This window comes from Rissa tridactyla, chromosome 1 (assembly GCF_028500815.1).
Source record: "Rissa tridactyla isolate bRisTri1 chromosome 1, bRisTri1.patW.cur.20221130, whole genome shotgun sequence".
NCBI classification, from domain to species: Eukaryota; Metazoa; Chordata; class Aves; order Charadriiformes; family Laridae; genus Rissa; species Rissa tridactyla.
In genome coordinates this window covers 143,428,456-143,443,825 of record NC_071466.1, presented here as the reverse complement: position 1 = coordinate 143,443,825, position 15,370 = coordinate 143,428,456, and the positions used below count along the sequence as shown (strand labels likewise).

General features: G+C 43.6%; 1 protein-coding gene across 16 annotated transcripts in view; it reads right to left on the bottom strand.

Moving 5' to 3' along the window:
• Window positions 1–3,957: 3,957 nt before the first annotated feature.
• The window catches only part of TEAD4 (TEA domain transcription factor 4), a 60,092-nt gene continuing 48,679 nt past the window's right edge, over window positions 3,958–15,370 (bottom strand). For all 16 annotated transcript variants that reach the window (XM_054209495.1, XM_054209486.1, XM_054209588.1 and 13 more), the window contains 3 exons: window positions 8,516–8,656; window positions 6,892–7,044; window positions 3,958–4,194 (listed from right to left, as the gene is read on the bottom strand). In XM_054209495.1, the coding sequence (XP_054065470.1) occupies window positions 4,081–4,194; window positions 6,892–7,044; window positions 8,516–8,656 (408 nt within the window). In that variant the 3' untranslated portion in view covers window positions 3,958–4,080. The remainder of the gene's footprint in view (window positions 4,195–6,891; window positions 7,045–8,515; window positions 8,657–15,370) is intronic.

Below are 15,370 nucleotides of genomic sequence, written 5' to 3'. Positions count from 1 at the left end.
TCATACCTACATGGCCGACTGTGAGGGCTGGTTGGTTTGCAGAGAAATAGTTAATTCGGTCCAGGTGGTTTGGTCACCTTGCTGTGGCTAGCAAGGGCACCCAATGGGGAAGAGCACAACTGCGCCTGTGTGGCTTTTTCATGTGTAGCACTGAGCAGGCGTTTCGAGACACTGTTTTCTAGGTGTTTGAAGTACTTGGCTTGCCCTTCTCCAAGCTCAACTGATTCTGGTTACCAGCCATACAGTTCTTACGGAAAGCTGTCAGCATCTGTGTTCTGTGTTGCTGTTTGGAAGTCAGTTCTTGAAGGCGTTTGTTTGTGTTGGAGAGAGTAGCCACAGCAGGAACTTTGTGCGCGGGAAGAAGATGTAGATTTTGCTTAATAGGTGCAAAATGTGCTCTGTCCTTTACTAGCTACTTTTGGCTCCTGCACAGAGGTTAACAGCACTAGCCATGCACAGTCCTTAAAAGCAGCCTCTGAGAGTGGCAGCCTCTTGAGTCTGCAAGATTGGGGGAGGGGTGTGTGCGTGTGTGGAATGGTATTCATTATATATAAAAAATAAATTGACTCCTTTTCCCATAATAAGAGCCAAACCATCTTTCTCCAGCTCTGACTTCATGGCATCATCTTTGCTACCCTCCTTACCCACATCCTTTCCTTCCCAGGCTTCAAATCACAGATTATGACCTAGATGCAGGCCATGACCAGCAAAGCGCAGTGTGCCTGTCAGAGGCGGTATCACACCAGCTGCTCCACAGTAAATACTCCCTGCCCTCTGCCCTGTGGGGGGCCTTCTACATGCAGACAGAAACCTGCACTTGGACAGTTACAACAGATCAACTGGCATGTAATAATAGGAATTGCAATTAAGTCCCCTTCCACATTTAATTGATTGTCCAGGCCCACTGGGACTCCAGTGGTACAGAGCTATGTGTTGTAAGGCTAGTCCTAGTGCAGTTTGTGCTTACATGAGCGCAAAAATCAGAGGACACCACTGACTGGAAGCTATACCCAATGTTATTCCAACCTACAAGAAGGGCATAAGACCTAGAAAACTACAGACCTGTTAGCCTAACCTCAGTACCTGGAAAAATTATGGACAAGATCATACTGGGGGCTATTGAAAGGCATTTAAAGAACAATGCAATCATAAGGCACAGTCAACATAGGTTCACAAAGGGCAAATCCTGTCTAAATAATTTAATAATCTTCTATGATAGTCACTCACCTAGTGGTTGAAGGGAAGGCAGTGGATGTAGTTTTTTCTGTATTTTAGTAAGGATTTTGATACTGTCCCTCACAGCATCCTTCTGGACAAGTTGTCCAGCTGTGGGATGAGAAGGCTCACGATGCACTGGGTGAAGAACGGGTTGAAGGGCAGGGCTCAAAGGGTTGTAGTGAATGGGGCTACCCCTGGCTGGCAACCAGGCACCAGCAGTGTTCCTCAGGGCTCAATTCTAGGGCCAGTTCTGCTCAATATTTTTATCTATGATCTCGATGCAGGTGTTGAATGTACCATTAGCAAGTTAACTGATGATGCCAAACTGGGAGGTGCTGTTGACTCTCTTGAGGGACAAGAGGCCTTGCAGAGGGATCTGGGTAGACTGGAGCACTGAGCAATGACTGATTAGTGACATAAAATTTACGAAGCAATGCCAGATTCTGCACCTGGGATGGAGTAACGCTGGGCGCAAGTATAAATTGGAAGAGGAGTGGCAGGAGAGCAGCCCTGCAGAAAGGGACCTGCGGGTGCTGGTTGACAGCAGGCTCAATATCAGTGTGCCCCGGCAGCCAAGAGGGCAAACTGCACCTTGCGGTGCATCAAACACAGCATAACCAGTGAGTCAAAAGAGGTGGTTATCCCACTGTACACGGCGTTGGTGAGGCCTCACCTCGAGTACTGTGTGCAGTTCTGGCACCCACCATTTAAGAAGGATGTTCAGGTCCTTGAATGCATCCAGATGAGGGCAACAAAGCTGGTGAAAGGACTGGAAGGTATGTCCTGTGAGAAGCACCCGAGGACTCTGGGTTTGTCTAGTTTGGAGAAAAAGGAGGCTGGGGACTGCCCTCATTGCTCTGTACAGCTTCCTGAGGAGGGGAAGTGGAGAGGAAGGTGCTGATCTCTTCTCCCTGCTATCCAGCAAAAGGATGCATGGGAATGGTTCAAAGCTGTGTCAGGGGAGGTCTAGACTTGACATCAGGAAGCATTTCTTTACTGGTGGTCAAACATTGGAACAGGCTGCCTAGAGAGGTGGTTGATGCCCCAGGCCTGACAATGTTTAAGAGGCATTTGGACAATGACTTTAATAATTTGCTTTATCTTTTGGTCAGCCCTGAAGTGGTCTGGCAGTTGGACTAGATGATCATTGTAGGTCCCTTCCAACTGGAACTATTCCATTCTATTCCATTCCATTCCAAAATTTCACCTGTATATGAAGCATTCAGTAGGGCTTTGCAAGTAGCCTATATTCTGGTCTTGTTTGAAATCTCTGTTGAAATGGAAATCCTCAGGATCAGTCACGTGCGAGGCCAAATAAAATACCCTTTATAGGGCCTGGAATCACCTTTTCCACAGGCAGTGAAATGTTCATCCTCCAGTGTATGTCTCCATTTAAAATTGAGTGGGTAGCACTGTGAGATTTTCATCTGACTGTCATGTTTATCTCTGTCACCATCATTTTGTATTTGTGCACCTGTCCTCTGGCAATTAGTTCCATCATGCTGTCCAATTTTGGATCACGTTCTGACTATGTATCTCTCAGGGACTGATTATCTTTCTGATAATTTACCTTTCATTTGCCATCTTTCTCTTGTTCTTTTAAGTACCTTTTAAATTTTATTTCAAATAACTCTTAGTATTTATTCTTCCAATTGAAGCCTAGTGTTTCAATGGTGTTCAAGTTGCTCAAGTTCTCCATACGTACTCAGCTTGCAAAAATCTCCTTTAATGCTATCCGTAAATTAATTTACCCTACTTTCTCCCTCCAGATCACCGATTATGTTGAAAGAGCTTTTTCAGTACATACTTTCCCCTCAGTTAACACAGCCATCTGTCATCTTTGTTAATGGTCTTTTAGTCATTTGCTTTTCATCTAACTGCTGACAGTTAGATGAATGTGAACTCATGCTTCAGACAAAAATTTTTGGGGGATCCCCTATCAAAATTTTACCATAATAAACTTGTCTAACTCGATTTATAAATTAACACTGTTGCTGGAATATGAATTCCTTGTGAGGAATCAACTCACCCGGCTGAAACAGAGAGTCAGAAAAAGATTGTATTGAACCCTAAGGTCGTAAACTTAAGTATTACAAACCTAGAGGCAGCATTATAGGCTTCAATAACTTTTACACAGGCTTTGGAAAACAGTTCAGAGTAAGAAACTCTGTACTATCAGCCAGCAATGAGCCAGAGGAATACTAAAGATTTAAGTCACTGTGTGTTCCTCCACACTTCTCTACAAGCTAGCAAAGAACAACTGCTCTCAATATCAGCTTTCAAATAAGACACGATGATTTCAAGACAGCAGCAGATTTCTCCTCAGAAGTATTGCATGAAGTGGTCTCTCACTATCATGCACAGAAGCCTCTGACAGGAGGAAGGCTGAAGGAGCCCGTGACTGCACACCTGCTATGGTAGACAGCTAGACAGGCAGATATGTAGGTTACATGTGCAATCTCTATACACATGCATGTGCCCACACGTGTCCAACTGCTATCTATATAAATGTACAGTACGCATGTACTGTATGCTCAGGTGCACACCACACCTCTTATGTGTATGATCACACCCTGCGTGTGCTCAGTGGGAAATACATTCCAGAGGATGCTGTTTGTGGTGAAATCCTTAAGCGGTTATTTGCCTGTTTCTTTGACTCCAAGTCTTTTCCCCATGTGCACAAACCTGGAGATACAAACTTAGTTGACCCGGGTGAATCACAAAACAGCTCAGAGGTGCTTTTCTGAAAATACACAATATCTGCAGTTTATTTGTCAGTTTGGTATGAGGGGGCAGGGGTTGTTCAAGCACAGGCTTTTTTCTTAGACATGCATCCCATGGATGACTCAGGGCAGAGAGTCTCTAGTCCTTCACCAGTCGGTAGATGTGATGCTGGGCACCATGGTCACTAGTTGACACCTCAAAAACATATGCTATGCACAGCAACGTCTCCTGTGTGTCCCTGTTTGTCACAACCTAGACAGAAAAGGAGAAGAAGCTGAGATGGCAACTGCTCTTTCTCTGCTTACATATTCCAACACATTTAACATAGAGCAAAAAGTCAGTAATAGGCAAAGAACAGAGAAGCACAGAAATGATACACAGCTTTGCCACCACAACCCCCAGTCAACGTGGCCACACACCCAAGCAAAGCACTTTTGCAGCATCAGGACTACAATGCAGGAAAGAGACAGAGGTGAACAGAGACCACTGTGGAGAAAAGAAAGCCGTGACTAAGCAGTGACCACATAAGTGGAAGCAGGACCACTGGGTCCTCTACTTCCCATCCCCTGGTGTGGCAGATTTCAGGAGAGAGAAGGTATTTCACAGAAAATCTCTTTTTGCTCTGTTTGTTGGGTATAGACAGGCCACCTGCTGTGGCACGTCCACTCCTGCTCACGTATGTGTTGATGTATCACAGCCATGAACAGTTCTATCCCTCCATCTGCTCCGGCTTGTCAATGGTAGACACAGACCATGAGGATTGTAGAGTAAAATTCATTTTACAGGAGACTTACAGGTTTGACTCCATTACGCCTCCCATTCCGTACACTGTAGATGTCAGGAGAAAGATGGCTGCTGCCCTCATGCATTCTTACAGAAGCTCCCTTTTTTCCATTTCTTTTTCTATGGTCCCTCAGCAACCTTAGCTTCTCTGCAACGTGACTCAGTGTCAGCAGCATGGTGCTAGAACAGTGTTGTCCTAGTTTCAGAAGCATGCCCTGCCTACACTATGTGGCAGGGACAAGCGAAATGTTGCACCCTAGCTCAGCTTCCTTCTCTCTGTCACTGCACAACTTTGCACATTCTTGTCATTTTGAGTTTGTGCCATAGCTAAAGCTTCAAGCAGTTCTCTCCTGCAGGAGGAGATGCATTTTTATCAGCAGTAGCAACAAATCAACTGCAGAAGATACATACCATCTTGAACTGTACCAAAAACCCAACTATTCTTGTGAAAACAAAGAAAATAGCTGTTTTCAAACTTTCTTAATTAATTTTAACAGCCTAATTTTGGCCTAGTCTGTTTTCTTTTCTTACTCCATGTATGCTTTTGTAGCTGAACTAACCCTTCTCTTTCTTCTGCAGGTCATTGTGAATTATACACGTCCACATGTGGTAAGGCACCAGAGCCTTTTCTGAAAAATGGGCTCTGAAATCTTGGAGGGCTAGATCCAGAGCAATGTGCAAAGCAAGATAAATCATGCTTGTGAGATTAGGGGTATCTAATGTCATGAAGGGGTCTAGAAAAAATATAATTAGACTTGCCTCAGAAGTTGGTAGTGGGGACGGAGGACTGGCAGCACGCCTTGCATTAAGCATGATCATTTTTCAGGTCCCCATTGGGGACTGGGGGGTGGAAAATGCTCAGCCTGCTGCTCAGGGAGTGGGACTGCAAGGCAATATATAAAAGGCTGTGCCAGTACCTACGTGAGACATGCCTCTCTGTGACAGAAGGAAGGGACGGACATGAGATTACTCAAAACATAAAGCCCCAGAGGAAGTGTAACTATATGACAACTTTGTTCATAAAATTTATAGCAAGCACTGGCCTGACTGAGGAATGAAACACGCAGAAAGCAGTTACAGTGTTCCTCGGTATGGATTACAACACACAGGCCTTCCATCTTTCAGATCCTGCCCCCTTCATGCCTTTGCTCATCTAAAAATCTTTTAGCATTTAAACTCCTCTTTCAGATGCTAAAGACCTTAGTACAAACATGAAGGAGTAAAGCCTCCTAAAGCCCTAGGAGATACATTATTAACCTTGTCTTTTATAGCTGAGGTACCTGAGCCACAGAGCAGTGAAAGGGCTTGTATGAAGTCCCACAAGATCTCCAGATGGTACGAAGACCACTTGATTTCCATTCTTTCATATGGCCTCTAGCATTTCTTCTACTTACCCAAACTCAAGTTCTCTGAGCAAAGATCTGTGAAGCATCTTGTAGAGGCGAGCACAGAACTCATTCCATTAGGAAAATCCACCTTTTAAACTGTCTTTGCCCTCTTCCCAAATTTAGGCTGCATCCGAGCCTGGAAAGGCTCCTGGTATAACATAGACACTAATGCAAATCTAGTTGCTGTTGCCTTGTAGTACTGCCCTACCTAGAGGTTGCAGTGATTCATGAAGGTGCCACAGAGCTTCCCCCAACATGCCTTTTCCCTTATATGATGCCCTTCCTTTACGTGCCTCCATATTCTTTTCAGGTTCAGGATGGTCCTGAGGAAACAACTTTTTTTCTTTTCCTACCTGCTCAGTGAAGAACTCTTCCCATGACAAAATTATATAGCCACTTAACAGTGCACTTGTTCTTTTTTTTACCTTGCAAAAAGGGCCAGGGCACAGAAAGGACCTCAACATTCATCTAAGAGTGGAATGAGCATTTCCTTCACTGACTTTTGCATCCTTTGTCTCTCTGTATCACGAGTTCTCCCTTTATCTTTCTTTTTTTTCCCCTCTGTTCCTCGGGTCTCTCAAATTCTTCTGCTGCTTCTCTGCATGAGGTACTATCTCTAGAGCTCCATAAATGGTCTTGAGATGCAACACACGTAAGAGATACTAAGTTCAACTAGATGCCGAGCTGTAAAAGGAAATCTGCTTTGACTCACAACAGTGAACTCCTGCATGGGGCTTACACGTTTCCAAGCTCCAATGAAAACAGTTGAAAGTCCCACCTGTAAGATAGTAAAGTTCTCCAGCACACTGTTCATCATGTACTTCTCAGGAAGGTGCTTGAGTTTATGAATGAAGTTTATCATGTATTCACAGAGAGGGGAACGGTGAATGCGATAGGAATAGTGTCCATTTTCATAGCGTGCATACTCTGTCTGCAATGTAAAACACAAAAGGGGCATATGGGACTAATGTTGTCACATTAGTAGCATTAATCACATAAAGGGACTAAGAACAGAAAAATTACAATGTCATTTTCAAGTAATTTTACTAACAGTAATGAGCTGATTAATCATTCCTCTACAGTACTTCACACCAAGGTCAGTATCCTTGAGCCCTCTAATTTCTTCGGCTTGATTTCTTTTTTCTTTAGAACAGCGGGTTCCAGCTTATGAGCAGCAAGCTCCCAATGAGCCGTGAAAGGTAACTAAGAGGAGCAGACCAATTGTCAGCTGTACTATGGTCTGTATCTCTACTGGAAAAAATATTAGGTGTGGATAAACTGAAAAAGTTAAAAACCGCTGCTTTAGCAAGACCAGGAAGCTCCTAGTAATGATGGTAATCATATGCTCAGGATGCTTCACAGCTGTAAAGGACTAAAGCCTGTGAGAGAGACCATATTATCTCTGCTTCCCTTTAGGAGAGGGTCTGGCCAATGTTATACAGAGGTATTTTTTTGTTCACATTCACACCTTAGCTCCTGTGTATTTCATCTCCCTTTGAACAGAAGCTGAGGCTGGATTCTATCATTTCACAGCAAAGCCTTAAATACCCATTACCTCCTTTCACCTCAAGAGCTTGGTCTCTTTTCCTGTGCACCATGACACCTTTCTTTGGCCTATCTATCCCACCATGCAAATACATAACCGGACTGCGGACTTCAGGCATGTCTATCGTATGACTAGAGACGGGTCTTGGGGAAGGATGTAGCTTGAATTGACAGCTGCCGCAAAACCACTTGGTGTTCTGCACGCAGACACTCCTCCTGCATCTAAAGGCTCCTTGAGAAAGAGAGCAGCAGGAAGCAGGTCAGAGCAGCTCTCAGCAGCAGAATGTGGCAGCAGAAAGAACTTCTTGAATGCCAGATATGTGCATGGTTATGCAGCTCCACTGTTGCTCGAGCTGTAAGTGTACAAGCACTAAGATAAGCCTCAAAATATCATAAGATTATAGTCTATAAACTATTACAGCCTATTAATTAATGGCTATAATCTATAAATGATCTGTTTAAAAACACCGATGAGAGTGAGGTGTCGCCTACTTGTTTTCACCTTTCTGGACTACAAAACAAGGGTCCAGGTTTCCTAGCTTTTCTTTGCTCCCCAAAAAACCCTAGAGAATCACCAGAGCTGAGAGCTTTACATATTCACATGTCTTCAGAAACTGAGATTTAACGAAAAAAATAGCAAGTACTACCAGACCTTCAATGAAGTCCTGAGACAAAGCCATGTTGCAGACTGGAGCAATCTTACACTTGCGTGTCTCGGAAATAATAATCTATGGCATCCATCTCCCTGACAACAAGCATGGGATATATTTTGCCTTGAGATATATGCAGGATGCAATTACTTGAAGTGACAAAACAGCAGAGAGAGAGAACCTTGCACCGAGGTGTCTGCTCCCTACCTCCACTTTCTCCACCACCTGCTTTCCAAAGGAACATACTTTGGTGGAACAGGTAATGACCATGTTTTCTGGGCTCTCATATTGGCTGGAAACGCCATAGAAAGATCTGGATTCATCTTCAATATTGGTGTTCAAATCAGCCTGCCAAAAAAAAAGGCAAGAAAAACAGATGGTTATCAATAGATGGTTGTGGTGTTTTTTCACCATTACCTAAAGAGGTCTTGTGTAGCTAAGACTGTAAGGTATTGGAGCGTCCAAAGCTCCTTAAGCAGATCGGTGTGCATCAAGCCAGCAGGGGAAATCTGAAGACTATGCACTACAATCCAGTTCCCACTTCAGAAAATGGTGGTAGGGATTTGCATACACATTGGGGAAATCTGGTGGAATACCCTCCTAACATTAAAAACATATGGCACAGCCGCTTGCCTTAGCTGATCTTTACCGTAATTGAACAGTGCCAGGACAGCATGGAGGTACTCACAAAGCTGTGGAGTGCAGACAGGAGAGCACTGCAGAGACAGAGCAAGGCAACAGACAGGCTAGACTGGGCTGCCTCACTAAGGAGAGTACAGCACTGTAATAAAGCTTTTCCACCCTGGATATGCAGGTAAGAGACAGAGCAGAGAGAAGGAATGTGCACACGCTCATTATGCTCAGCTACTATGATACGAAGAATGTAAGTAGACAAGATGCAACATAAGGAATGTAGGTTGCTGATGGATCCAGCCCAGTTCCACCTGAATACAAACCCATCTCCATTAGCAGCCACAGTTTTCAAACGTGGGTGCCTAAGGTTGGCCAACTGAAGCCTCATGTTGGGACCCATCTCCTAAAAATCCTGATTCTCGGAAGCTTCCACCAGGGGTCAGTCAAACCACACTTATGAAAAGAAGAGGCCGTTCCCTTAAGCTCTGAAAACACAAAAGGTTGTGTGTGGCAATGCCCAGATCCGCTCCCTTCCTTTCAAAACTGAAAGGGTAGAGCTTCTCTGTACTCCACGGGCGCAGGTGCTAGCTTACATCAGCAGAAAAGGTCCGTTCCATAGGCTACTTCAGACTATTCTATTCTTCCTGCTGAATTGAGGGAAACAAGAAACTGAATAAAGTATATTCCTGTTACAGTGGATACAGTGTGAATAGGACTGCACTAGATGCCATTCCAGTTCCAAAACCATGCCATGGTTTTCTTATCCAATGTCAGTGAAGGTCTTTTGTCTGAGCTCTAGAGCAGCACTTAGGACAAGCAATGCTAGCCTTGGAGGTGGACCACCTCAATAATCAACACCCCTTTTCTTTGCCGTACAAAACACCTGTCTCTTCTCTGCAATGAGATAATACTGCTAGCTTATTTCTCTTCAATAGCAATTTCACAAGAAATCTAGAAATTGCCAGTCCAGCCTTCTCCCCATCTGTAGCCACACAAGCATGCTGCTGCCTTTGTGCCACCGTTAGCAATTGTATGACTCCGTGGTTAGACGGATGAGAGAGCTGATCACAGCTAGAACAAACTTTGTGTGGTTTTGGTGGGTTAGTTTTCAATCAGACAAGAATGCTCACTTGGATCCTCACAAAGCTGCAGAGGCTGGAAGAGCTGAGAACAGACACAAAAGCTGAGGGCGCAAAGACTGCCTATTTTGATAGCAATGCATAATCACGTTGGCTTGGGCCTATTGGGAACCTGCACCTCAGAGTTGTAGTCTGATAACACCAGGCTGGTCCTGACACCAAGAGAGAGCAGTCTCACTGTCCCAGAGCAGTTTTTGCTTCCTCGTTCCTCCTGTACTGGCACAAATGTTTCTGTAGCTGTATTACAAAACTCATCGAGGAATTGCTCAGCTAGTTCTCAGTGGGATCAGTTACCTAACCCAACTCAGCAGCACTTGTGTGTGTTCAGACAAAGAACATGTGTTGGGAGGATAGGCAGCAATGGGGAAAGCAGAACGCAGGACTGCTTTTTCTAGTGATTGCTGGGTTTGAGTAACAGCAGTAACTAGTAACCTGCTAGAAGCCATGCTTTGTTGTCATTCCTTTCAAGTTAAAAGTTTTTCTCCTAGACAGTCGGCCTGGGCCATTTCTGTACCACAACATTCACCAGCAGCTCCCATCACACAGTTATTGTCACAGAAGAATTCATCATTTTGCCAACAGTGATGCCAAAAGCACTAGCAGGAAAAGCAGCCATGTAATAATGTGCAGTATTTCCATTCAATCCAATTCCCATGGCTGTTAACTTGCCACTTCAGGTGAGTGAAGGAGGAGGTGGTAAAAGAAATAAAATAAACCATCTCCCCATTTATTTCAGAAGATACAGTTCCATTTTCCACTTAGCCCAACACTGGGGCATTGCTGCCACTGTGCCATTGTGCACGCTTATTTCCACCTAGAGAAAAACTACCATCTGCATTAGATAAGTGATGCCACAGAAGATCCAAGCAAACAAACCAATAAAATTCAATTACCATGATTTTTTTTTTAAAGTACAAACTCACGAGCAAGTGAAAGACAAATTTATATGAAGTGCGGTGGGCAATGCATCTCCTCGGGTACCTCCTAGACTAGCAGTTGTAGCATTCAGATAATTCTAGTGGGACAAAGATTCAGTCCAGGCACAGAATGCTCCAATGTTCTCATCAACATTGGCAGTATTAGGGATGGACATACAGCTTTCGCTCTGCTCACTCTTCTCTTAATAGAGATCATAACAGCACAGTATTTAAATACATGATTGTAAATCACTCTTCAAAATGACTGTTTCACACAGTTTCTACATAATCCTTAACAGTTGTACCATCTTCACCAACGATTATGGATAAAAGAAAGCCCATTTGTCAGAATGGCTTGCCTCCATCTCTATGACTCTCCCCTTTTAAGTAGAATCCCTCCCTCTGAAATAGTGACAGATCTTCAACCCTTGTGAATATGCTTGGCCCTACATGCGTAATACATTCATACCAGTTTACACCAGCTGTGCACTCATCTCTTTATGTTTTCCTCATTTGTCATCTCCTGCATACAAAAGTATCCTCTGATTTATCAGGAGATAGTCATACAAAGCTGGCAATTATTTTATTCTCATGTTTGCTTCTCCTCAGAAGATAGCTTCACAAAACATTTTATCCAGATGAATATGTTCCTGACGTCTCCTAACTTTTCCCTTTTTGCCCCCATAGTTTTCTGTCTCCTCATTGAGCTGAAAACAGATTTGGGCACATGTGTTAAAATATATCAATAAAGCAATTTGGGTTAAAAACTTTTTTAAAAATCCTTTTACATCACTCACATTTGCACCACTGAGGTAGTGATAACTTTTGCACAAGACTTGGAAATGACAGCTGGAGGAAGACTGGAAGCTTTGACATTGTCGTGACCACCTAAGCAACTGTAATGCAGTGTTACGCTCCGATGGTTTGCCTGCACTGGAGTAGTGTATGTGAGCAAATCCAGGCCAGCTTTAGCCTGGTAGCACAGGTATTAATAGCAACAAGGAACAGACATTACAGACTTAATCATAATTCAAGTTGCAAAGAGAATTATTATGGTCATGCCGAAGTCCTTGCTATCAAATTTTCTCCACTATAGTTCTGCAGCTACTTTGTTTGCACTACAATTGTACATGTATTAGAGAGCAGCAATGCTACTGTATTCTGGTTTAGGTTTTTATTGAGTTACTGTAATACTCATTTACATGTCAATGCAACTAACTGTATTGTTTATCTGACCCATACTCCAGCTGTCTGAATAAAGATTAATTCCTTCCCTTCTCCAAAGAGGAACTAGACTAGGAGTCCTTCACAATATTTTTCAGCTATTCATTTCCCTTGGGGATGATAAACACAATGTATGGACCCAATTCTGCTTTCCCAAAGAAATTGTCCACTCGGTCAACAGAACAAAAGGTCAAGGCTACAGAAGCTTGGTCAGACCACTGCTACATAAACATAGCAAAGGCCCTCACTGCAGCACCAGACAAACATTTTCAGGGTCTCACTAGTAAAGTTAAGGTTACATTCCCCTAAACTCTTAATGGCAAATTAAAAAGTTAGTGCAGTCAGTATGAGGCAAAGCAGAAAGGTGCTAGTTCCACTTCATAAGAAAAGCTTCACTAGCCCTAAGAAGCTACTCTAGGTGCCCCCACAATTTGGGGAGTCTCCCTTCAAAAGACCAGACCGTATAATTTCACAGGTAGTTAACATCTAATTAATCAACATTAAACTATTTGCCAGTATGCAAAATTATGGTAATACTGTTTGAATTAAGCAGTCATTGCCATTCACTAACATGAACAATGAGGTTCCTCAAAGCCCCGTTGCAGTGATGGGCTCACGTTGGAACTCCTCGACATTTACACTGCACCTTTTATTCTAAAGCATGTCCTGTTTTTATGGTCTAGGACTGCCAGACCTGTCTTAGGGTGGTCAGTCAACAAGAGCTGTGCACCCGTCTCCTTCTGTCACCTCTGAAAATCTCAGCCCATAAATGTACATATGTGGAATTTCAGCAACTCCAGGGAATGACAGCAGCAGCTAGCTGAGGGCTCCAGTTCACGTTTGCAGGAGAATGGAGCTGTGGCTCTTCAGATACTGCTGGCCTTACAGTTACAGCTTATTTACTTAACAGCTGCTGGTTCCCACCCTCTCGTGGAAGTTACTGGTACGTGGAAGTACCAGAGATCATTTAGCATACACATATCTGTTCTTGAGTTATCTGCAACCTGGTTTATTCATGTAAACTGAACATGGCAATGACGTACACGAATACGAGACCAAAGAACTGCTCAGGAGTGGAACTCCAATCTGTAGCTTTGCCTGCTGTGGAGATGTTCACCTCCTGAAGGGACACAAGGCAGAAAATTGAGGAAAAACACTGTAACCTGCCATAACCAAATTAACTTCTAAATTTCATCTGGACACTGAGGTAAATCACTAATGTGTGCAGTTAAACTTCCCAGGATTGCAGCAGGGCAAAGTCGTACTGCACATCATGAGGTCTCGAATAGCCAAAAGAGCTATTGCTTTTAACTTAACGTCTGAAAATGCTACGGCCTCCATGACTACATTCCTATGAGCTCCTCTCAACACCTAGGCCGTCAGGACTAGAAACCACATTGCTCCTTTGGGGAAAGGACTCTTCCTTTCTCTTGACTTTCGGAGTTTCTTTTTCTAAAGAAAACCTTGTGTCAAAGCACACACCCAATCCTGAGCTGAGTGCCCACAGTGAGCAGAAAAACATCTCCAGCACATTCCATCCTACAAAGATACAAGGGAATAACAGCGACTATGACTTAAAGGAAATTCATCTTCCCAGCACTTCATCTAGTAGGAAGGCTAATCTTCACTTTATAGTCTGGGAATGCATGGACTTGTTGAATACGTAACTGAATGTGATTCAGACTAGAACCTAGGTGCCTCAGCTCCTCACTGGCACTAGTATGTCCAACAACAAGTAAGATAACTCTTGGATACATTCCTTACCCCAGCCTAGGCAGCCAAAGGAGAATAGTCAGGATTTAGGAAAGTCCATAGCCAATGGACTGAGTTGCCTTGCCTCCCAGGGTCCTACTACCCACTGATAGCAACAGGATGGCACTGCTGCAGGGGCAGCAGCAGCAGTCAGCTGGTGAAGTGGTGTCCAGCACTCAAACAGCTGTTCTCTGTCTCTTCAAGGGCAAAGGTAGAAGATCAAAGAGACGAGGCATCTTACAAGCTAAATCTGAGTCATGAACCACCAACTGGACCACACTACTTTATCTGACAAAGTTACAGTTCTTTCTTGCTTTCTGTCCAAGAAGTTCTAGATGGAAAAAGCTGTGCACACTCTAGCATAACAGCAATCTGATGCGTCTGGGATGCATTTGACTCACTATGCAAGCTCAGCACGGATGACGTACTTGGCCATAGCTTGCCTGATGACTTCGAAACATGCTGAAACTACAATCACTGAGGTATCTGTGATCTAGCACATCTCAGAGGTCCGCACATTGCATGCAAGAGAGCTGATCTACATATTTTGGGGGAAACACCTGAGTTTTCCTCCTTTCCAGAGAAGTAAACAGAATATTTAAATACCTACAAGACAAGATTTCTAGAGGGAAAAGATGAGATTTGTTCAGGGAAGGGCATAGTAACCCTCAACAAGCTAGTATTAATTTTTTTATTTTTTTTCTTAAATCATATTGGTGGTCTGAGTCTCTTAGCAGCTCTGCTGAAAACAGCTCTGATGAGCTTGAGTGTATCACTCAACTTCCGCAACCGCAAGAAAGAAACACTTACAGAAAAATTGGCATTGTGCACTGTCCTAGCCATATGCTAAGCCAAGATTTTTGTCTGATCTTTGGTGGGAGTGAGTTTCACAACTGATTAGCAAGAAAGGACTCATTCCCACTAGGATGAGGCTATGAATCAAAATTTTTCTGAAACTCTTCACAGAGGGGAATGTGACCTTTGAGAATCGGTCTTCAGCTTATCTCAGGCTTTGAAAAGCAATGAATGCACCAGAGTCCAAATGGCATTAAATACCATGAGAAACCATAGCTTGCTGATATCTTGTACACAGGTCCCACATGGTCAATGGAAAGGCATATGCTATACAATTCTTCAAAACAGTCCAAAACTTGTGCCTCTGCAGCTTCAGCCTCCAAGAAAAGAGGAAAGGGGAGAGTTTCTGAGCTAGCCAAAGATAGCAGAAGGCCTTGCCAATGGTACGGGTAGCTGCAAGTTAGGTAGCCCCCCAGGATTGTGTTATTTTGACACCCAGCAGACAGACTCCCTCCGCGATTCAGTTTTTCAATCTGCTTTTTGCTGCCAACAATCTCTATACTGTTGAACACTGTGAGGAATAACTTTGGTAAAAGAAGGGC